This window comes from Cygnus atratus, chromosome Z (assembly GCF_013377495.2).
Source record: "Cygnus atratus isolate AKBS03 ecotype Queensland, Australia chromosome Z, CAtr_DNAZoo_HiC_assembly, whole genome shotgun sequence".
NCBI classification, from domain to species: Eukaryota; Metazoa; Chordata; class Aves; order Anseriformes; family Anatidae; genus Cygnus; species Cygnus atratus.
The window spans coordinates 301,029-324,702 of record NC_066396.1 but is presented as its reverse complement, the minus strand read 5'-3'; the positions used below and the strand labels follow the sequence as shown (position 1 = coordinate 324,702).

Genomic DNA, 23,674 nt, shown 5'->3' with positions numbered 1-23,674 from the left:
TCCCTCTCTGACTTGTGAAGCATTAACATTTCTTCTTTGTGGTTTCTTTTGTTCTTGTTGATATTTTGGATTCTTTGTTGTTGTTGTTGATGATCCCATGGCTTATTTGCACTTTAATAAATTAAAATACACACTAGGAATAGAAAATAAGATGAGAAAAGATCATATAGCCACAACTCCATATATAGGCAGTGGAGAAATTAGCACTGATAATACTCTTTCCTCTCCCTTGAGAAGGTCTTGTGGCAGTGCTGATTCTGATCTTATTTCCTATTTATAGCATGTTATATTGCACCCAGCCCATTAATATCTATTCAGTTCTGTTAGTGAAGTTCTAGTGTAAGTGATGTTTCATTGTAGATTTGTCTTATTACAGCATCTCAAAACTACTGTGTTAGTTTTTGTCGTTGTTTGAAAATAAAGCAGCCCAGAAAGGGTTTTATTCCCTCTCCCCCTTTTTTTAAAGACTTAGGCTGGACTTTCTAATGAGGTATTACTACAGACTGTATAAGCTTCACAGAAATAGATAATTCACAAAACAATTGGAAGGGGGTATATTTGCTACACAAAACTTACAGAATTAAAATCCTAATACTGCCAAATATGCATTACAGTTTGTTTTTCTTTCAGTATCAGTAACATTAAATCCTATGCAAATCCGTAGTTGTATTTATATAGTACGTTATTAAATCCCTACCTCTAAATCACTGTACTAAAAGTAATACCTATTTCAAAGTTGCATACATACTCGTAAATAAAAAACAGAAATAGTACACTCATCAACAACAAGATTAGCCTTTTTCAAACATTATTATAGAATTATTCTTTATATCTAATGTTATTGTTTCTGCCAAGAGATATTTGGAGACTTAAATCTGGCAAATTATGGTAAACTGCTGCCACTGAAGAGTCACAGAATAAAACTGTTATTTTAAAAATATCTGTGTAATTGTTGAACTTCCTAGCTTTGAAAAGGTTTAGTTTTTCTGTCTCTGAAAGTAAATGGAGCGTTGAAGAAATATATTCCACAAACTAGTTTAATTTTTAGATAAAAATACATTTATTTGCCTCTGAAATCTCTCTCTATTCCCTCTGTTGATTTAATTTTTCTTTTACCCTTTTAGATAGCAAACTTTATAAAAGTTTGTTGGTTTTCTTTTGTGTTTTTTTTTTCCTGATGATGCTACTTGCTTCCAGCAAAAATCCTTTTTGTCTCATTGTGGTACCATACTACTACAATTGCCAGGGGACTCTAGAAGCAGAGGTGATGCCAGTGATTATTACAGTGGACACGTTGCAGCTCCATTGTGATAACATTGTGCTCAGTATTGAGTAAATGACTGCAGTCAGCATTTGGTGTTCAGTCATTTGGCTTGAACAATCTCAATAGTAGCATTTGTTTCCACAGTTCTGGTAAGGAAGTACAATGACATTTGACCATAATGATAGGTTTATGACAGAGCCTGCTGGCTCTTAATTGTTTGATGAGAACTTGAATACATATGCTGAAATCAGCCATGTGTATGATAACTGTGCTTCCTCGAAACATGCAAGTCTCAGTAGTCCATTACTGTGACAAACTGGCCATTGTTTTAGTCATTCTTAGCTGAAGTGATTAGTTAGGATGCAATGAGTGTACTCAATTTCACTGTTAGAATACAATAAGAATGTTGAAAGTATAAACTGATTCAGCTACTATTAATGTCTTGGTTCTCCAGATATATTTTGTAATTCTTACGCATAATTATTCAATACTTTTGTCCTATCAAAATATGGATAAAATAATTTAGATAGTACTTGTAACATACTAATGTGAAAACACGATACTTTTCAGATTTTAAGTGTAAACAGTCCTAATTTGTCCAGTAGTAAATTCCTTTATATTGTATATTTATCTTTATACATACATATAAGGTCTCCAGTTCTCTGTGATTGGCCTTAGCCAGCTGAGTCAACAGTATTTGCCATCCATAAACAAAGTAATATTCTCTATTCACATAGCATGTTTAAACTTCTGCATTTCCTAGGAGCCTTATAGGAAATTATGATCTACCTGTTAGAAGGTATCCTGAAGAAAAACACAAAGGCTTTCCAACCATATCCAGAATAGTTACCAGTGGTTCACTGACAGAGGAATGGATGTTTTAAATGGGTTCCCCTCAAATCTGTCTTGGATACACCATCTTTCAATATATTGAACAGTAAATTAGAGGGAATGTACGCATTAGATCAGCAGAGCACATGAAGGAAAGGTGTGAGAGGAGCTCACTGGAGCAGGATTAGAAATCAGAACGATTCTGATGAGTTGCAGGTGCAGTGTGAAGACATTGTTTTATAACAACTGCAAATTGCTACTCAGAATAGGAATAATTAGCAGAATTTTTGTTGAAAAGGACATGAAAAATGTCAGCTGAACAAGAGGTAGTTCATCTTGTGATGTATCAACAGGAATACCTTAAACAATCCTCCTAATCTCATCAGCACTGGTGAGGTCTCAGTTATAAAAATATTGTATCTAGCACAGGGTCCCAAACCAAGAAAATAGAAAACCTTTTCAAAAGGGACCCCAGGAATAGACAGACTCCTCAAAAACCCTAAGGCCTGATTTATGAGGGAAGAGAGAGAGTTTTGAATTTGTGTGAAGATTCAAGAGAGATGGTAGATTTTCAAAAATGTGCTGTAAAAGGAATGGATTTAATATCCACATGTACTTTGGATAAGACAGGGAAACTCAAGCTACAATTCCAGGTAGAGCGGTTCAGGTTAGGCTCTTATTATAAGGGCATTTAAGCCCTGGAATAGTGTTTACGATATGAAGTCTCTATCACTGTAATATTCTGAAAAACAGCTTAGACAAAGATTTATCAGTAACAGCATACTTAAACGTATGCTACGGTAGTAAGAGAGAACTGACAAACTCTCTAAGTCATTTACAGTTCTGTCTGATTTCATAGAAAATTACCACCATAATTTGTGGCCGTCAGTTTCAAGTAGGTATAAGAAATGAACTGGTAAATGTTGTAGAATGTAATTTGACTGAAAAGGTTGAAATGAGATGACAAGGGCCAGCTCAGGAGTCACGCTTTTAGGGCAGGCTGTGGTCTGTGAAGTACATGGAGCTGTGAGTCTAACAAATTTACTCCATAATTGCCATGAGCATTAAATAGACTTAATGTGTAAAGGAAAATAAAAGAGTAATTTAACATTAAGTTAACTGATAGATCAAAATTTCTTGAAATGTGCTTGTGATCTTTTTGAATTTTCTTTAGTAACATTCAATGAATGTCAGCTTTCAAAATCTAGTCCATGCTAAAATTCATTTGAGATGCTCAAAACTGATGTGGTTTTTTTTCCAACTGTAGAAACACGGAAAACTCCTATGTTTTAAAATAAGTGGGATTGGTTCTTTGCTTTTACCCATAGTGTCCTTAAAAACAATTTTCTTGAAATCTAGTGGTTTCATTCCCAAACCTAGTAATTACAAAACTTAAAATCTTGACTACTCTTTTAATATGCAGTTCATAAATCAAAGCAGTGCATGTAACTAACAGGTATATTATTCTTACCCTTCCAGTGTAGGAAATAGATTATTTGAACCTCGCCATTGGAGATGGCATTTAGTTTGGTTTTTGGAGCATTGTCTTATTGTTGCAACATCATCATTTTGTTGTGATTCTGTTGTGTTCAGAATCTTGTGAGAAACAGTTGTCTGGAGGCAGGGAGAGTTTCACCATGGTCCTGTATAACCTCGCTGTATAACCATATAACGCTGCTGGTGCTCTTAAAAACTGTAGATGAAAAGAACTGAATTCTGCTGCCTTATGGCCAAAATCTGCCTTGTCAAAACTGAACGATTTCTTATACCATAACTGTATAATTTTTCCTCCCTTTACCAATCCTATAACCTTTCCATTAAAATCAGTGTCTAGGACTTTTTTTTCCCCAAAGAGATGTTATACCTTCCCCTCCAAATTTAAATTCAGACTGTTTTAAAACTATTAAACCTTGCAGAATTTGAAATAAGTAAACTTAGTCTGTCATTTGACGAAGTTTTTGGGTTCCTTTACCTTTCAGGCATGAAATCTGTGTATTCCTAATATGTGTTGAATCCAAGACCATGTTTGAATAGAACACGTTTACTACTATGGGTGTTGAAATAAAACCAGTGTAATTACACTGGATTATGTTGTAGTTTTGCATTTTTGTATGAGTGTTTTAACTAAACCGTGTGGTGGGGTTTTGATGGAGATGCGTGAATGCAGTCTTTTCTAACCCTGAAATACTAAGTTGTGGAAATGGTAGGGAAAACATTTGTAGGGAAAAACAAAACAAAACAAAAAACACCATAAATTCACAGATATGTAATTGAGAAGTAATGATATAATTTCTTTTATTATTTACAGATAACAAAATTACCCAGTGGGAAGACCCCAGACTGCAGAACCCAGCGATTACGGGTCCAGTAAGTACTGCTATGGTTCTTTTTGCATGAAATGCTGTGACTCATGTACTGTTAAGCAACAGGTCATGCCTGTTCTCCAGATGAGGTAAGACTGCTTGTTGAACAGCTAAGGAAGCAGGTCCAACCTCTGCCTTTTCCTGAGGGACATGGGAGGCTCAAGTACCTGCTTTTGTAAGCCTCCAAGGGCAGGGGAAGTTGCTGTCATGCGGCACCCTGACAAGATTCCCCCAAACTGATGCCCCTCTGTGGACCGTCTTTTGCTTAGCATAGAGCGAGTGCACTGGAGACTCTTGCAGCCCGCTGCCAGTGGTCCAAAGCAGTATTGGGCTAATTAGGAATCACTGGAACATTTGTCACTGGAGTGCTGAGCACACTACTCCTAGGTCAGACGATAGGTTCAAAGTTGTTGGTTCTTGGAGTCTTTCCTAGCAATGGCTACCTACACAGGGAATTTTTCCTATGTTACAGTGTGATTCCTTTATTGTAGTCATTAGCATGTGATGATGGCTTCCGCCTTGGAGCGTCTAGGAAACATTCTTAATCAGTTTGTGACAGTAAATCTCAGAATACTTCTGTTTCAGCCAGGAGGAAGAGAGGGCTCTTTCTTCAGAAGGATAGAGACAGCTTTGTTTGGCTGGTTTTAATTTCTGGATTGCTGTGTTACTTCTGAGCAAAGGTCTCCATCTGTTTTGAAACTGCATAGCTAAATACTCTGACTGATGTTTCACTCTGAAATGTGGAACCGTGTGAATTCTCTTTTTTTCTATTTTCCTTCTGCAACCAGAAACATTCTGTGCTAAGTGCTGCACTTTATTGCTCCATTGTGTTCAAACAGTATATTTTTGTATTAAGCTGGGCATGAAGGGTGGCTGCTCTGATTCTTTGGTTGGAATATCTTGTGAGTTTCCGACCAAAAACTCTGTGCTGAATTCTAGATTGTAAGGTTTTAGGAATGTGTATAGGAGAACTGTTAATATTTACCATTACATGTGTCATTACTGTCAAGACAATTCTACTGAGCTGAGACACTGAGCTGTTCATTTTTGGATTTCTGGAAAATAAAAAGCTGTCACCACTTGATATGGAAAAGATGTGACTACTTTGTGGATTCTGAATGCAATAAAGGCAATAATCAGGCCTATCAAATTTAAGAGTCAAAAAAAATCCTGCATATGAACTAAGTTTTCAGAAAAACAACTTTAGAAAAAATGTTTTAACTTAGTATCAGTTTTTTAAAATATTAAACATATGGAATGGTTCTTTGACCTTTTTATGCTGCTTTAGGCTACTTTATGGTATTTTGAGTGATCGGATTTCCAACCTAAAGATGTTTCCAGGTAAAAAAAAAATCTGCCAAGAATACTTTTTAATTTGGGGTAAATGCTCAAGGATCTCAGACAGGCCACAGCAGATGAACTACTGGATGTTGTAATCCCAGTTGCTAGTATTTAATTCCAGTTGCTTGTGTTTATGAATAAGGTTGATAATAGTCACGTGTTGGAACATAATTGCTGTTGTACTGATGTACCCATTTAACATGCACATAATGCTTGAGATACTAGTTTGCAATGTTGCACAAATTCTTCTACTTATGTTCCCAGAAACCATAAGCATAGATGAGAGAGTCTGTTTGGGGAATATTTGTTTCAAGATAATCAGGGTCAATCCTGACCAAATTAAGGAAATAACAGTATTATTTTATTTTTAAGAGAAAGCAAGATTAGATCCATTTTGCAGTCATATACCCATTAAGCATTCATCTTAGTGCCTTTAACAGTATTTTTGGTGTTATGACAAAAACAAAGTACATAAATTGCATTTCACATTGTGTTCAAACAATGAAAACATGTCAAAAGATTCCTTAATGGCTGTGGTAAAGTCATATTATCATCAGAGTAAAATGATTTAATATTATTTTTTTAACTTTTCATGTCTTATCTTTCACAAGAGAAAGATTATATAGAAATATTTCTGTCTTATGCTCTCACATACATGAGTCTACTTCAACACCAGCCCTCTCATGAAAACCCACTCTTCCCTCAGAACTGAACTTGAACCAGAGCTTTGCAGTTTGTGATTCATCTTTCAAGGAATAGAAAATGTAACTTTAAAATCCATAAATCCGTATTCTTTGGTAACAACAGTTTCAAGACCAGCTTAGATGAGGCCCTGAGCAACCTGATCTCGTGGGTGGCATCCCTGCCCATGGCATGGGGGTTGGAACTAGATGATCTTTGAGGTCCTTTCCAACCCAGGCCATTCTATGATTCTACAAACAGTCATTTTTAAAAATATCATATGGCATGCTTATCATTTCCTAGTGAAATTCATAGTTGGCAGCATTGCATTCTAATCTCTTTGTGTTAAAAAATGTTTTTGTTTTTTCTGCTCCTAAAATAAGAAAAAAAATGAGGGTAAGTATTTGATTAAAAAAAATGGCTAAACGTTTTGATACCTTTTAACTGAACTTACACACTAAGAAATGGGAAGATTTTGGGTTCTGTATTTCATGCATACTGTTGGGGTTTTTACATGAACCTATGGCATACATATCTAGATAGTATTCAGATGTGGTTTTCATTTGTTTAAATAATATTGGAATATCAATTTGTTAAATACTGGAATAATCTGTGTTTATGATTCTCTCTCTGATAGGCAGTTCCATATTCTAGGGAGTTCAAACAGAAATACGACTACTTCCGGAAGAAGTTAAAGAAACCCGTGAGTATAATAGCCATGCTGCTTTGTGTTGAAGCCGATTATGTTACGTCTGGGGAGGAAAAAATAAATATCCCAAGGGTAGATACAGAATGGTGTTTCATGCTATAACAAATTTGCTAGTTTTTCTTGATCATCCTGCTCCTTAAAAGAGTTAAGTAGAAACCAAGCAAATGAAGAAAAGTTTGAATTTGATCGATGGATTTCTCAACAACAGCACTTACAAAAGATTTGTACTTTGTAATATGAATGGAAAGTCAAAGTGATGTGATAACAAGAAAATAGCAGTGATTCACTATTTTCCATTCCAACTGAGTCTAATTTGTATGTTCGTTTAAAAGACTTTAGGTTGAAAATAGGCTTGAGGATTGGTATTTCCCTTTGTCTTCAACAGTGGGTTTGGAAAGACAGAGCTGGAACAAACTGGCAGAGCAGAGCCCACAGTATTACTGCATCTGGCACAAGCTTCTCACATTCTTGTTCTGTAAAAATAACTTCTTTAACTTAAGAGAATGCAAGTTATTAGCATGCATGTGGTAATGACTTGTAATTGACAGCAAACAGCCTTGGCAGCATCAACTCTAATGTGAAGAGGGACTCACCAATGTCTTTGTAGGTTTGTTGATAGTTCCTTGAATTTGCATCTTGAGCTTGACTTGTGACTGGAGACAATAAGTATTTTAATTGTCAGGAAAAAGCAAACCTCCTGAAACGCTTGTTTCAAGTCAATTTTATCAGGAAAACTGTACCTGACCGTAAGGGTCACGTTTATCTGTTCATCTCCTGCTTCTTTCTTCAAATACTTTACTCAGTTCTCTTCTGTCTTTTCTGAATTTGTCTCCCTGGGCTTTCATAATGGGTGTTAGTGTTCTCTTTTTTCAGACAGAAATTCTTAAATATTTTGGCAGTCCTGTTCTGTTTACATCTTGGCAATTCAGTACTGTTTTATGTGTAGTACTGTTGGTGTTCTTAACGGTGAAACAGTTCTGGCCTTTACAGATATCTGAGTGAAAGGGTTGCACAAAGCTTGTGTGTTTTTTAACATTTTAAGCCAAAATTACCTTTAAATAGAGCATAGTAATATCAACAATTCTTACTTTTGTTGTTGTTGTTGCTTTTCTTGTTGTTTTCATTTTTATCAAATATCATAGAAATCTCTGAACCCCAGTAGTGGAACTTACCCAGTTCACCATAATGTATCAACCTGTGGACTTACAGAGCATTGAAAAACAAGAATAAAGGAAACCTGGTACACTCAGATGTGTAATCTGTCCTTTAGTTTTAAGCTTACAGTCAGTAATTTCCCTGAAGACTATTTATTGAGACTAATTGATCTCCTTTCACACAGGCCGATATACCAAATAGATTTGAGATGAAGCTACACAGAAATAATATTTTTGAGGAGTCCTACAGAAGAATCATGTCTGTGAAGAGACCTGATGTACTAAAAGCCAGGCTCTGGATTGAATTTGAGTCAGAAAAAGGACTTGACTATGGAGGTGTGGCCAGAGAGTGGTTTTTCCTCTTGTCCAAGGAGATGTTCAACCCTTATTATGGTCTTTTTGAATATTCAGCAACGTAAGTATTCATTATAATATTCTCATTCGTAAGTAATATATGTTAGATTTTGAGTAAAATGGAAAGTTACATTGGAGAGTAGTTAGATCATCCTTCATGATACATGAATTTGTACTCCTATCAGTCAAATCTCTCTGTTCTGCATTATCATTTATCATTTCCTTTTCCAAGAAACTTTAAATTTGCTGTTGAAATCTCATAAAACAATCTCATTGCTAAAACAGTATTCAATGTTGCCTTGCTTGCAACAATAGTAGATTCCATTTTTGAGGCTAGCAATAGTAAGAGGAGTGATGCCAGACAAGACTTTTTTATGTCCTCCCAGTGCATTGTAAAGCACCTGTCTTCCAGAATTACAGTGTTCTTTGCAATTAGCTCATAAAACAGCTTCTCATTTACATTTCAGTAGTTATACAGCACTGGCCTTGCATGAATTTATATGTATTTTTGTCCAATTTTAAACCCCCTGAGTGTTGCATTAGTAAATGAGAGAGCAAGTCTCTTGCTTAAATTACATCTGTTTCGGTCTGCTTATGTAATTCCACATTGTGCACTTAGCCACAGTAAGGATAGATTTCTTAATTGCAAGCAGCAGTTTTTATGTTTTCATGTCAACATCAAACTTGCTCCTTTCTTTAATGAGCATTGAATAAATTGTAAAGTAGATGAACAAAGCTGTATAATGAGGGTTTTCTTGCATTTGCTTCTCAGAAAAGACACATTTTGTTTTTGGAGGAAAACATAGCTTACAAAATATTGACTAGTTCAGAATGCCTGTGTGTTAGTAGAATTCACTGGATAAACATTTGTTTTGAAATATTATTACCACTTATGTGATAAATGTCACTGCAATTACTTTAAAAACAACATTATTTTCATTTGAGGTTCAATTTGATGGAAAGGTGTATTTTAAATTGTAAGCATTCACACTAGAGTGAGGCTTCCTATCAACAATAAAGATAAATAAAAAATTACTAGAGACAGAGTGGGAAGAGGGAGAGAATCAGAAGGGAGAAAAATGTGTTCATGTGTTGAAATAAAAATAGTTTAATAGGATAGAAAAGGAAGGGAAAATAATATTAATACTAAGCTTTATAGATATATATGTACAAAGCAAGCAGTGCACAATGCAGTTGCTCACCACCCGCTGACTGATGTCCCCCCAGCCAACTGCCCCAGTTTTATTGTCCCACACGACGCCATAGGGGATGGTGCAGAATATCCCTCTGGCCAGTTTGGGTCAGTTGTCCTGGCTGGCCTGGCTCTGTCCCCTCCCAGTTTCTCCCTGCCCCCTGGCTGGCAGGGCAGTATGAGAGACTGAAAAGTCCTCGACCTAGCAAAAGCAGTGCTCCGCAACAACTAAACCATCAGCATGTTATCAGTACTATTCTCATCCTAAATCCGAAACGCAGCACCATGCCAGCTACTAGGTGAAAAATGAACTCTGTCCCAACCAAAACCAGGACACTGACAGTGTTAAGACTTGTGAAAGAAAGTGTTCATCACCAAGACATTAGTGTAAAAGTAGTAATTATTAATTTGCATGATGTTCTTAATCTGTGAAAAAGATGCATGTTTTTAAGTAGACGTTTTTCTCGTTTCTCAAAATAATTTTAGTTATAATTCGTAGTTATTAGTTACAATTTATAGTTACAGTATGCACAGTATTGATAAATTTTAAATTGTGTGTCAATCCACACGCTTTAGACATCGCTAAGGTGATACGTCATGGAAGTCCAGACTATGTTTGCACATTCCTGGGTTCACCTTTCCACTTTTCTTTTGCCCAAGGTCATCCTTCAGTGAGATTCAGTGACCCTCCTTAATATGGGAGATGCTCATTAAAAATTGTGGTTTTTTTGTTTGTTCGTTTGTTTAGGTTTTTGGTTTTTTATTTGATTTTGATTTTGTTTTGTTGGGAAGGATACAGTGATTTGTATAGCAGAGGATAAAGCTGTTTGCCTTTTGTACCTTACACTTGCCACAGGTGGAACCCTGTTACCCCAAGGGCAGGATTATTAGTAACCTTTGTCAAATGGTCATTATGGTCATTAAGGCATTACATAGGACAGACAGGAAATGGCCCTAAGCTCTAACATATCTGAATATGTTTGTTTAAAGACATGGTTCTTAAGACATTTTTTTCTTTCCCCAAAATAGGGACAACTATACACTTCAGATTAATCCTAATTCAGGTCTTTGTAATGAAGATCATCTTTCGTATTTTACATTTATTGGACGGGTTGCTGGTCTGGCAGTATATCATGGGAAGCTATTAGATGGTGAGTTACTATACTGTATGGCTAAGCTACTCTTACTGGATTTTTTTTTAAATGAAATCACTTCAATAATTCATATGCTTTAGAATGTTGTATATCTTGAAACAAAGTCTACGAGAAAGTAATGGAACTGGAAGCTTTGGAAATTGCATCCCTGTTTTGAATGGTGATTTTGGTAAAATGATAGTGTCTTTCTCAACAAGTATGTTTCATATAAAGTTTTGCTCCTTTCTCCACTCTTGTTAGCCCTAGAGAATCTCCATTTTCTAATTATCTCTATCCTGAAGGAAAATCACTAAATTTGTATCAGCCACTTATATGTAAACCAGCTGAAGCCAAAGCAGTTGCTTGTCAAGTGCAGCATGTATTTTCCTATAAAATTATTTCTCATTGATTGAACGAGTAAATGAAATTTTTGCTCAACTTTGGAATCCCAGAATAACCAAGAAAGCAACCATTATAAACTGCCTATATTTTATTTAGAGACAGTGCAGCACAACAACAGAGGAAGCTCATAGTCCTGTTTTTCTAGCATCTCCTTTGAGAGAAGAATGGCAATTTTAAGTGCATTAGAGTACCTTGAGCTCAATTCCCCATCTTTTGTGTCTCTCTACCATGTAACTAACATTGGCATAATTCTTGTAATTGAAAAATTGGGCTTGCCGAGTCTAAATGAAAAATGAGCCTGCTGTGTTAACTTGAACAGTTACAGCACTGTTCCCCTTGCAAGATATTTCTTTCCCACAGGCGCACTAAGAAATAGCATGGTGTTTCATCCTTTAGCAGTCACATCTTTATGTAAGGTGAAAATGCAGAATAGCAGAGGTAACACTTTTCCCTCTGTTTTAGGCTTCTTCATCAGACCTTTTTACAAGATGATGTTGGGGAAACCAATAACTCTAAAAGACATGGAATCAGTGGTAAGATAACATTTGAAACTTATCAGCATTAGTAATTATTTGAGTTTTTTTCATCTGGGAAACTTTATAAAAGCTAATAATTCCAGTAAAGTGCATGGTCGAAAACACAAGGTTATGGTTTTAAGAACTTGAGAATGGTATGTACTTATTTTTTTAATAAAACAAATTTTCCCTGCCACGTCAGCAGTTTCAGGACCAGTGCACTTAGAGCAGTTAGGGTTGAGAGAGAAGAGGCGTGAATAGGCCAGTAAGAGACGCAATACAGGATGATGCGCAGTTGTGTTTTCGCATTTTCCACTGAGTCAGCTGTCTCCCTGTTGTGAGGAACGCTAGCAATAGGCCCTGCTTTTCCCTTCGTCTTTTCCCTTCTTCTTTTTTCCCTTCTTTTCATACTTTGGAGCAGGATGAGGTGGACGCAAGGACATAGTTCTGACCTGGTAGCACGGGAAGTTGTCCACAGTAGCAGAAGGAGAAGGGGTTGCCAAATAATCAACAGTTTTCCCAAAAAGAGACTTAGTGAATGCAGCACAACTTATGCCCTGGTATCTGCTTTGGTTTTGTTTTCTGCACTTCATCTACTTCCACTCCTTCAACATGAATTGCAATCGAGTACTTTTGTGTTCGTTGCTCCCTGGGAGAAAAAATAACTGCTTTATAAGTTAGTAATCTCTAACTTTGCATTTTAGAATGAAGGAGCACAGTAAACAGGATCGTGCAGGTGCCCAATCTAGACATGTGCACTGCACCAGTACTGAAATACAGTACACTTCAGATGTATACAATAGCTAAATGTAAAAGGTTTTCTTGAAGTTAGTAGGATGATACCATTCTTGTCTTCTTAATGTATGCTACATAATAAAGATACAACCTGTTCAGGAAATGGAGGGGATTTTTTATTCATCAAATGTCAAGAGCTTTTAATAACAACAATATAATCAGTAATTGTATAATATATTGTTGATGTAATGAAGCGGTACATAAATAGTGTTGAGAACAGCTTTATCTAGAAGACATTCTCTAACCAATTAGTACACTCTATTGTATAATAACAAAGTTACAAGTCAATTCAGGAGAGTTACACAAATCTAAGAATACAGCATCTAAAAAATGCAAATGAATAAGATAATTCATCTTACCCTGCTTTACAGTAGCTATACAAATAAAAAGGTTCCCATCCTTCCAACCCCTTTGGAGTTCTAATTTTAGATGTTTTTATTTGTTTATTTTAAAATTAAATTGCACATTTAATGTTTATATATTCCAACGTTGCTTAATTTCAATCTCCTGTAGGATAGTGAATACTACAACTCTTTGAAGTGGATCCTGGAAAATGACCCTACAGAGCTGGATCTCATGTTTTGCATAGATGAGGAAAACTTCGGACAGGTATGTAAAGGTTAACCCAAAAGTCTGTACATCCATCCTACTGGTTATTGCCAAAAGGCAGCATCATGTGCTTGTGGACCTGATTGGGACTGCTGAATGTTAATGTCATTACAGGCTTTGAATATTAATCTCCCTTTCTCTGCTGCTGAGTTTTGTTTTTTTGGCAGTGGTTGCTGTAAGTACTCAGGTGGCACTTGGAGGGGTAGGGGACAAGCGATGGCAGAGCCCATCTGTGGTGAACTGAGGCCGCATGTAACCTCAGAGAGGTCTTGGTGAGAGACTGGCTGCGTCTGTGGTTCCTCTGAGCTTGGGGCCTATCCATGAATGTGGGAAAAAATTAAGTGCAATTTGTCTTTACCCATGACTAACACAAGCTGTCTCCCCTTCCCCACCTCTGCTGGGCCTGGAGAGGATGAGCAGCCACCAGCCAGCTGCCTCTGGTGCTCCTGAGGTCAGGATGTTTTCCCTGCAAGAGCTGTGGCTTGGCCACACTCCCCTGGTGGCTCCCTCAGGCACAGGAATCCAGTTTGGCTCACCCTCATAAATGCTTGGAGGGTGGGGGACCTAACTGTTCTTCACCCTTCAGCAGTTACACCTTTAAGCTTTCTTGCACAGTTGTGAGAGCTGGAAAGTGTCTTTTGTAAAGTAAAATGAAAAGAAGGTGTGTGAGGAGCAGCTGAGAGAACTGGGGTTGTTTAGTCTGGAGAAAAGGAGGCTGAGGAGCTTGCAGCAAGGAGGGTGCCAGTCTTTTCTCAGGTGACAAGTGATAGGACACGATACAAGGGCCTCAAGTTGCTCCAGGGGAGGTTTAGATTTGATATCAGGAAGAATTTCTTCACAGAAGGGGTGGTGAGGAACTGGAACAGGCTGCCCAGGGAAGTGGTGGTCGCCACCCTGGTGGTTATTTAAGAGATGTGTGGTGTGGTGCTTAGGGACATGGTTTACCAGTGGACTTGATAGTGGTAGCTAATGGTTGGACTTGATGATCTTATAGGTCTTTTCCAGCTTAAATGATTCTATGATTTTTCATGAGCTATCTAAGGCTGGAGATGCTAAAGAAGGAAATTCTATTCTTGTCAAGAGCAATACGATGTCTTTCTGAAGAGCAGTAGAAGCTGGCCGAGAAGCAGACTCAAATACTTATAAGGAGTAATAAAGGTGTTACAGAATCTTTATTAGAAAATTGTCTCAGCTTAGGACTGTTTGGGGCCTATAGGTGAAGACGTTCTCAAAAGACAAAATAAGTAGTAGAATGATAATCAGTGAAGTGCATGACAAGTGATGCATAATTAAAAAAAAGTACATAAGTGCTTATGCTTTTGGGGAAACTTTACAAACTGCTTTTATAAATAGCTGCAGGTTGAGGCTCACTGATCTGTTTCTTAGTTTACCTTATATCTCTCTGCATGTTGTTTCTATCTATCGGGGTTGCATATTAAGTAATTAAGTAAATTTATGATTTCTTTTGTCTTGAATATAACATTTTTCCATGTTTTCATAGTATGTGTGGGGTTGTTGGGGAAGTTCCCAACAATAGCCAAAATACTTGACTTTCCTTCTCTCCTTTCCTTTAATGAAAAATGCTCCCAAGCACCCATTGTTTTTAAAAAATGAAATCTTGTGCCTACAATGTATATAAACACCAGGATCTGCATTCAGAAATATCCTTCCCCGTAGCTGCACTATCGAGCACATGGTTTGGTAGCTCTTTTGTGTAAGCATGAACTGGTAAAAAAGCTACCAACTTCTGGCTTTCATGGTACCTAAGTTTGCATTAATTCTGTCGAATTCCTGCTGATAAATTACTTTACCAAAAATTGAATGTATTATTTTGTCTTGTAGTTTCTTGTGAACTGTAATGAACTTGTTTCCATCTTATGCTCATATGATGGTTGTGCTCACCATCCTCAGCAAATCTGTGTTTAAACATTTCTGTAATCCATTTTTCTACTTTACTTTTTTGTCCTTTTTACAGAAGAGTTTCTCTCTGGATTTCAAGTAGTATGTTTTCAAGAAGAATTAGAAGGCATTTTTCTATCCTTATGAAAATGGAGTATGTGTTTTCTTTACCCAAATGAACCTGCTGTTCAGGACTAGAATTTTGAAAATAATTCATTCTTAAGAGTGATCATAAAATAATTTGTTCATAATGATGCCATCTTTAGATGTGGAATATTTTGATGGCTCATTAGCTATTACAGTGTAATAATTTTCTAGTACTACTTGTAAAATGCTGCTCAAGGGTGGTGGATTTCATGAGAAACGTGTCCTGAAATAACGTCATGTTTTGTTGTTTTGTGTTTTTTTTTCTTTAAAAAATAGACATATCAAGTTGACCTGAAGCCAAATGGGTCAGAAATCATGGTAACAAATGAAAACAAGAGGGAATACATTGAGTAAGTATATGTTTATGGAATTTATCCTGAGTGTAACAACACACAGTAGCACTGTTTTGAAATTCACCCTACTGCAATTATTGTAGTGCAATAAATCATCAGACATCCCTTTAAAAGAAAATCCTTTTGATAACATAGTGTGCTTATACGTAATCCTTAGAAAGTTTAGATTTTAACCTTTATTGTTGTATGATTTAACTAATCGAGGCAGTCTATGATGTAATAGGAAACACTATCTTCTTGATGTGTAGGCATGAGGAATATTCAAGAAGGGATGGAATTTCTCTGAATGATTATTGCAGACATCTACATCTAAATTACTCACTCTAAGCTGAAACTTCACCCTTCACAATTGATGAAATTGTGAAAGAAATGGCACTTCTTGGATATAGTAATTATCGTGTTAAAGCAGGCATATCAATTCGGCCTGCTTCTGTGTGTTGACTACACCGAAGTGCCTAGGGTAACTACCTCAGCTTTGCAGATCTCCTAAGGGGAGTGAGTTTCCACCCCAGAATTTATTTTTTCCAGATGAACTGCTGTCACAGAATACAAATCAAGAATAAATGCAGATCTGAACAGCAAACTAATTCTGGAGAAAAGAATGCAAATAGGATGTCTGTCTAATTTAGTTTCCTTAACATCAGAGTATGGTTGGGAGATGCTTGAAGAGAAACGGAAACTGTTAAGGTTGCTAATTAAGTCTGAAGTCTTCTAATGAATGTGTTCATGTTTTTGTTTACCTACTATAGTCTGGTCATCCAGTGGCGGTTTGTCAACAGAGTTCAAAAACAAATGAATGCTTTTTTGGAGGTAAAGTACTTTTTTTCCTTTCTACCCAAATAATACATACATATTTTTACACGGACTTCTTATATATCTGTATCTCATTAAGGGAGTGAGGAGCTTTGCATGACTGCACAAGTTCTGGAATGCTTACATATAATGATTTCACAGTTCTCCTTTTATAAGAGCATTCTCTTTCAAGTTTAAATTACTTGAGTTTGAAATAATCTAGTGATTAATTTTTAAATTAGAGATTCATATTACTCAGGAACCATATATTTCATTTTCAAAATCCTTCTTTGTTGTCTGTGATTTAATTAACTAGTGGCTTTCCCTGAAGCCAGGACTCGTAGATAAAAAACTTAGTGTTACATACTGTGCAAATATCACCTTTATTTTGCTTTCTCTTAGGGATTCACAGAACTTCTTCCAATTGACCTGATTAAAATTTTTGATGAAAATGAACTAGAGGTGAGTTTGTGTAACTGATGTCCAGAGACAATAAATCAGATCTATCTCATTGCAAAAGATATGTTATATTCTGAAGGCACTAGATCTTCAGTGAATTAGGAGACAAAGATCCTTTACTTATAGTGGGAAATGAGGACTTTTTCCCCCAAAAATTAATAAGTCTATTGATAAAGTAAAAGCACAAAAATATTATTTACTCAATGAGGTGGTTGAGTATGTTCATATGTAAAGCATGCAAGTAACTTACTGAGTTAATGTTGTTATGCTTATACTGGTCATATTTTGAGCAAAATACTATAAAAGATGCTGTCACGTGAAGCACATGTACTTCATATTGCACAGTGTTTCTCCAGGAAAGTGAGATATTCTTTGAGAACTCTCTTGAAGAGGAGCTCAGCTCTCCCTTATGTCTGCATTTATATTTGCACCACTTAGCTGTTTAAGAGGTCAGACAACAGAGGGAGAGGTTAATCTTGTTTTTTTGTTGAAGTGCACAGGATAATACTAATACCATCTTCAGTTAACACCATAATGATTACTTCTGTATATAGTTACTGATGTGTGGCCTTGGCGATGTTGATGTTAATGACTGGAGACAACACACAATCTACAAAAATGGTTACTGCCCAAATCATCCTGTTATCCAGTGGTTCTGGAAGGTAATACTCTTATCACATTTCACTTCTGTGGCTATTCCTAAAAGTCAAAGCTACCTTACTGTGTTGCAGTTTGTTTGTTTCTGGCTTTTTTAAATCATTGTCACGATGATGCACGGGAAACGTGAAGACTATGTAATTGTACCAACAATAACTATAATATATAGTGATGTTTCACTAACCCAAACAGAGTTATGGTCCCAAGAGATCCTGTCATAGAGCAACACTGATTTTTCTTTGAAACTTTGCATTCCTCTGCCTGATTTTTAAGGTTTTTCTGCCATCTCTGTTTCTCTATTCTCCCTGCTAGGTATATTTATAATAGTCACGTGCCTGTTGTACACCAGGCAGGTACAGGTCATTGATCATATGAAAAAGCAAGTCACCTCATAAAGGTGAACAGCATTTGTAGCTCCCACTTGCTGCCAGGACATTGTCTCTTTGTTGCAGCCTGAGGACAGTTGGAAAAGGATGCCTCTGGTTTAACCGGAGAAATGGCCTGCTACCTCTATGACCCCCTTCAAAGTTACGTGTCTATTTCTTACAGTCTAATACAAATAGATAATTTACTCAGGTTTGGGTTGGTTTCATTTAACAGCCACATGCATAGCTGTGAAAGCGACTCTTTGTTTCTCAATAGGCTGTTTTACTGATGGATGCTGAAAAACGGATTCGATTACTGCAGTTTGTTACTGGGACGTCACGCGTGCCTATGAATGGATTTGCTGAACTTTATGGTAAGCTTCCTTTCAACTGCCCACCGATTATGCTCACCTTTAGAATGGCTATACAGACCACTTCTGAACTTCAACAGGAAAGCCTGGGCATTACTGAAATATAGGTATAGTCAACCTTTACTCCCACATAAGGTCTCTCCTAGATGCCACCAGCCCTGGAGAAATTGGGGGGCACCTTGAGAAGTAAAGTTTTTGTGCACCGTGGGTGTTGTGTAGACATTCTCCTTGCTCAGGAATGAATCAGCTCCCACAAAGAAGAGTTCAGCTGTCAACAGCAGTAATACTTACGGCACATGAAGAGGAGATTGCAAGTTTATCCAAGAATGCCAATTTTTTTCAGTGTTAATACTTGAGCTTTTTTCTTTGGCATTATACATACTCTATGCAAATGTAGCTAGGCGAACTTAAGCTGTTTATTTATTTGCAAATAAGTAACTGAATTCTTATTTACTTTAATGTAATTTTGATTGAGGGAGTTTGTACCAGGTATTTTATACCAGTTGAAAATCTAGCCTACAATTTGTGCAAACATATAATTTTAAAAATAGCATTTAGGTAGTTTCTGTAGTGTCCAGTAATTTAAATTTCATATTTTTCATTTTCAACCAGGTTCAAATGGTCCTCAGCTGTTTACAATAGAGCAATGGGGAACTCCTGATAAACTGCCCAGAGCTCACACATGGTAAGTCATAAAAGCATAAAATTATTGCTTTTCTGTATTGTTATAGGGCCAGGAAAGGGGAGAGAGTGATGTCTACGCCTATCTCAAATACATTTCAGCTTGGGACAATACCGTGTGTGTGTGCATGTATTTATTAAAAGGCAAAGAAAAGTTAGTACTTATCTGCTGATACAGTTGCAGACTGTGTTCCAGGAAGTAGCAAGGTTCAACTTCAGTAGTTTGCCATTGCTTCTGACAGTCTCGAAGAATGCTTGGTTTAGCCTTCACATGCACACATGAAAGATAAAATTAACAAAGTAGTTGTAAGTGTTCTGCAATAAATGTAGCTAAAGGAATCCACAAGAAACTCATTATAGCTTAGCCTTTTTGATAACAATTTTTAAATGGTATTTTAATTTACTCTTAAGTAACCCTTGCAACTCTGGACATTTCTTCTGGTAACTGTTTTTGCGCTAAAATGCATGTTAGAAGAGCTAGTTTTCCCCATAGCCTTTGTAAGGTAAATTTACTTGTGCTGCATAGAAAAGCTAGTGTTTAGAACATGGCACTCTTTCAATAAAAAGCATTTTATAGAATAAAAAATATTATTAACAAAAAATACATTCCAAAAAATCAACTCTGAATTACCTGTTAAATTGTACACAACTTTTTAAAGAGCTTCTTTTGAGCTTTCAATATTATTTTTCAAAACATCTTTGCTAATTCTTAGGAAAACAGACTTTTGACAGGTTGACAAAAGCTGAAATGTTTTCAAATATTTTTTTTATTTCTTTTTATGGGGGAAGGTATGGAGGGCATAAACAACTTCGCATTTTCAGTTCTGGAAAGAAAAAAGGTAGTTATTTCTGAAAACTCATCACAGTACGAGCACAATTGCCTTCAGATGCTATAATCAGGGAACACCAAGCATCAGTTATGTTTGCAGAGGACACTGCAGAGATTGTGTCTTTTTGGTCAAAAACATATAACTTGGGGGCCTTAATGGACTATATGTGACCTTTTCTATTTCTTCAAAATCTCATATGTTTTTCGATGGATTATTTTTTTTTCCTTCTGAATTTCAGCTTTAATCGCCTTGACTTACCTCTTTATGAATCGTTTGAAGATTTGCGAGAGAAGCTACTTATGGCAGTTGAAAACGCTCAAGGATTTGAAGGAGTAGATTAAAACAAATACTTTTTCCCCCCATTCAAGCAAGTTCTGCTGCACTTTTGCGTTTGCCTAACGGACTCTGAGTGACTATGGCAGAACAGTTGCACAACGTTGGTTCATGGAGCAAACCCTTCAACAGTGCAGTTGCCTAAATTCAGAATTTTGAACTATAACCTGTGGATGGCTTTTTTGATGTTTCCACAGCAGATTACCAACTGGTTAACTTGTACTCGGATTACATTTCAGCAGGACTTACTCTATTTATGTTGTGCCTCTGTAGGCAAAGCCCTTAATAAATATTTTACATAATTTCTAATGACAATGAATGGAATTAATCATTTTACAGGTATAGTATTACAACTCATGTTTACTTTTTAATTCATTTAGACATTTTCAGATTATATTTCATTACAATTAAATATCATGTACTTGGAAAAAAAATGAGCATTTTTCTTAATTTCTTACAAGACGATGCCAGTGTCCTTTTTTCAAAGCACATGTGCACATGGTGAGCCTTGTTCCCAAACCATTAAGAAAATAGGAGAAAGCTATGTTGGGAATTTTCTCTATATTGGCTACATCAAGAGTAACTCTTTTCATTGAGCATATAAATATTTTTCCATATCCAGAAAACATATGGATTCAATGTTGCATTTTTGTATAAATAATAGAATAGTTATGAGTCAAGAGAGAATCATAACATAGCATGCCAAATCTCATGTTCAATAAAAAAAATTGCCTCATTATTCCTTGGTAATATTTACATGTACTATAAAAACATTTTGGGGTAGGGTTGGCATTAATCATTTTAGGAAAATATGCTTAACCCTGTCATTATCTTTGTATAGTGATTCTTTTATCATTTTTTCCTCTTTACTGTTTGCAATGGAGGCATTTTGAAAGGAACCTGGCACTATGTGATTTGGCACTACGGAAAACAGATCTGTTTTGTCTCCTATTTGTAAGCATTTGCTAATGGTATCTAAATAACAATTTTTTTTGTTTGTTTCTAACTGCACCAACTCTAAAGGCACTTTATGTAACACATGGAAGTCATATCTGTTTTTTATCATAAACATTAATGTGATTATATTCCTTCTCACTGCACATGTCTTTCTGGTGCAATATCTATCAATTGTGAATCTGGCTGCTGCTGATGTATAAAAGAAAAAAAACAGATATAGAGCTGAGCCTGCAGACATGTTCCTCAGCAATTGTTTTTGTGATTTATTTTTTACTTAATCACAAAGATTTATTTAATATACACTATCTATCTAATCAGTTTTGTTACCTATGACATGTTGCATGCTTAAACTATAATGTCTGAGTTGCATCTCTTGTGTGATGGATTAAAAGTGAAAGATTTGTATTTGATCCACTGTAGTTAAATGGTTACAGTATTACTACAGTAGGTTTGAAGGGATGGCTTCAGCAATTTGATGATCTTCAGTTTTCTAAGTTTAGTCCGCATACTTACTATGCATAGGATTTTTCCCCAAGAGCCCATCTAATGCTTTATGAGACAAGATGACACCACATGCAAAAAACAAAACTTCACCTTGTTGCCAACAGTGGTGGCCTTACCTGCTTCACGGCTCCCACTGGCAAGTACAGTCCACTGCTGACAATAAGCATCCACAGTCCAGAAACTTCAGCATGTTAATACTTTGGCTAAAAACGCTACTGGAAAGAAGACAACAGTAATTAACATTCAGCAAATCTGCACATACTAGCAAAAATTTTGAAAAGCTAATAGATGCGTGATTTTTTATTATTATTTGAACACAAGATTTATTTTTTATTAAATGTTTTCTGACATTCCATTCTGACTTGTTACATTTTAATGAGCAGAAAACTTTGAATGAGACAGAAACGTACTGCATTTGAGTAGACAGAGAAACACTATACTGATCATTTACTGTGGGGAAGATGGAGAGAATGAGGTAAATCCAGATATTTCCAATGATCTTCTATACGCAAAGCATTACTAGTTATAACACAGATGCCCTTAAGGGAAATGTCACACTCCAAAATCATTTTTCTTTCTCTGTGTTTACCTGGAGGATTTTGTATGGTTGGAGGTTATGTTCACACCCAACACCATGTATCAGAACCTTAAGCACTCTCCTGAGATTTTTTTTTTTTATAGTGGAACTGAAATAGAAATTGGTTGTTTCAGAATCTGCTATTCCTGTTGTGAGCTTGCTCTGGTCCCTCCCCTCTCTCCCCCCTCCCATCTTCTACAAGAGGTTTTTCTAATACTTAAAGTCCTTCCAGACAATAGAGTTACCTTGAGTTACATGGTGACATCAGACTAGAAAGGAATTTGTTTGTTGGGTTACTTTTTTTCTTTCTTTTTATAACTGAAATGTTAGGATGACTTCGCTTAACATCTTTTGGCTGCACTCCTTCTCACAGAATGGGCCTTTTTGAGAGAGGCCCAATATGCAGTGCCCTGATATAATTGTACTGCTCATGCTGAAGTTTGTGCTATTTTGGCTTTCTTGTAATTAATGCAAGTAGCTAAATAAATGCTGTCTGTGCCTCTCATGTTCTACACACTGCAGTCACAGCTCCCCCCTGCATTGCAAACCTACCCTCAGTGCAGAGCCAGTGCAGTACCAGGCACAGCTATCTAAGTTAACTTTTGTTTGGGGACCAGTTTGCTCATGGAAGTATTACTCCTACCAGTCCAGGTGAACGTAACAGTAAGCCAGCTCATTACTTTTGGGTGTCCAGGTTAGCTGTGCTATTACCACACACCACCATGTTTTGCCTGTACAGAAGCAGCTTTTAAATAATACAGCTTCTGTCACTGTAGTAGCCCTGTCCTTTTTTTGTTGGGGTGCAGGAGTAATCCAGATTTGGCTTTCACTAATAAGCATAACTACTTGTTAGAAAAACTGAAGGGAATTGCTCAGCCCAGTCCCTTGCTGCATAAAGCTTTTGTGTTGGATATCAGAAGCCTCCCTGTTAGCTACAGCAACTGCTGTTATTGCCAGATTATAAGAATGCCACTCTTGACTTCGCCTGGTTTTCATGTATCAGGGAAGTTACAGAGATGTAACCCCTACTGAAACGCACTATAGCCATGCAACTCAGATTTTGTGATCAATGGCTATCTTGATGGCTAACCCAAAGGGCAGATATGCCCTTCGCATCAGTCAGAAAGCTAAGGTCTTCTATACTAGGACAAAACCCAGGAAATTCTCTCTAGTTTTGCAACAGACTACATGAGGCTAAGTAAATGGCATAAGCTGTGCAAGGCAGCAGCTGCAGAAGAAATTGCCCCCAACTCTTTAACATAAGGACTTACCGCTCTTCCTGAGGTCCTGAGCAGGATTTGAGCTTTTATCTTCTGACACTAGCCACCGAGCAATCCTTCTGGAGCTCCTGAAGTACCATTTGAAGGAATCTTTCTGGGGAAAAGGTAGCGAAATGTCAGTTGATT

The 23,674-nt window shown here is 36.6% G+C and overlaps 1 protein-coding gene across 3 annotated transcripts in view; it reads left to right on the top strand.

Moving 5' to 3' along the window:
* Positions 1-21,929, top strand: part of NEDD4L (NEDD4 like E3 ubiquitin protein ligase) — a 150,517-nt gene extending 128,588 nt beyond the window's left edge. For all 3 annotated transcript variants that reach the window (XM_035560031.2, XM_035560029.2, XM_035560028.2), the window contains 13 exons: positions 4,404-4,462; positions 7,118-7,183; positions 8,529-8,758; positions 10,919-11,040; positions 11,887-11,957; positions 13,248-13,343; positions 15,666-15,739; positions 16,492-16,552; positions 16,937-16,996; positions 17,548-17,655; positions 18,293-18,389; positions 18,999-19,071; positions 20,136-21,929. In XM_035560031.2, the coding sequence (XP_035415924.1) occupies positions 4,404-4,462; positions 7,118-7,183; positions 8,529-8,758; positions 10,919-11,040; positions 11,887-11,957; positions 13,248-13,343; positions 15,666-15,739; positions 16,492-16,552; positions 16,937-16,996; positions 17,548-17,655; positions 18,293-18,389; positions 18,999-19,071; positions 20,136-20,238 (1,220 nt within the window). In that variant the 3' untranslated portion in view covers positions 20,239-21,929. The remainder of the gene's footprint in view (positions 1-4,403; positions 4,463-7,117; positions 7,184-8,528; positions 8,759-10,918; positions 11,041-11,886; positions 11,958-13,247; positions 13,344-15,665; positions 15,740-16,491; positions 16,553-16,936; positions 16,997-17,547; positions 17,656-18,292; positions 18,390-18,998; positions 19,072-20,135) is intronic.
* Positions 21,930-23,674: the final 1,745 nt, after the last annotated feature.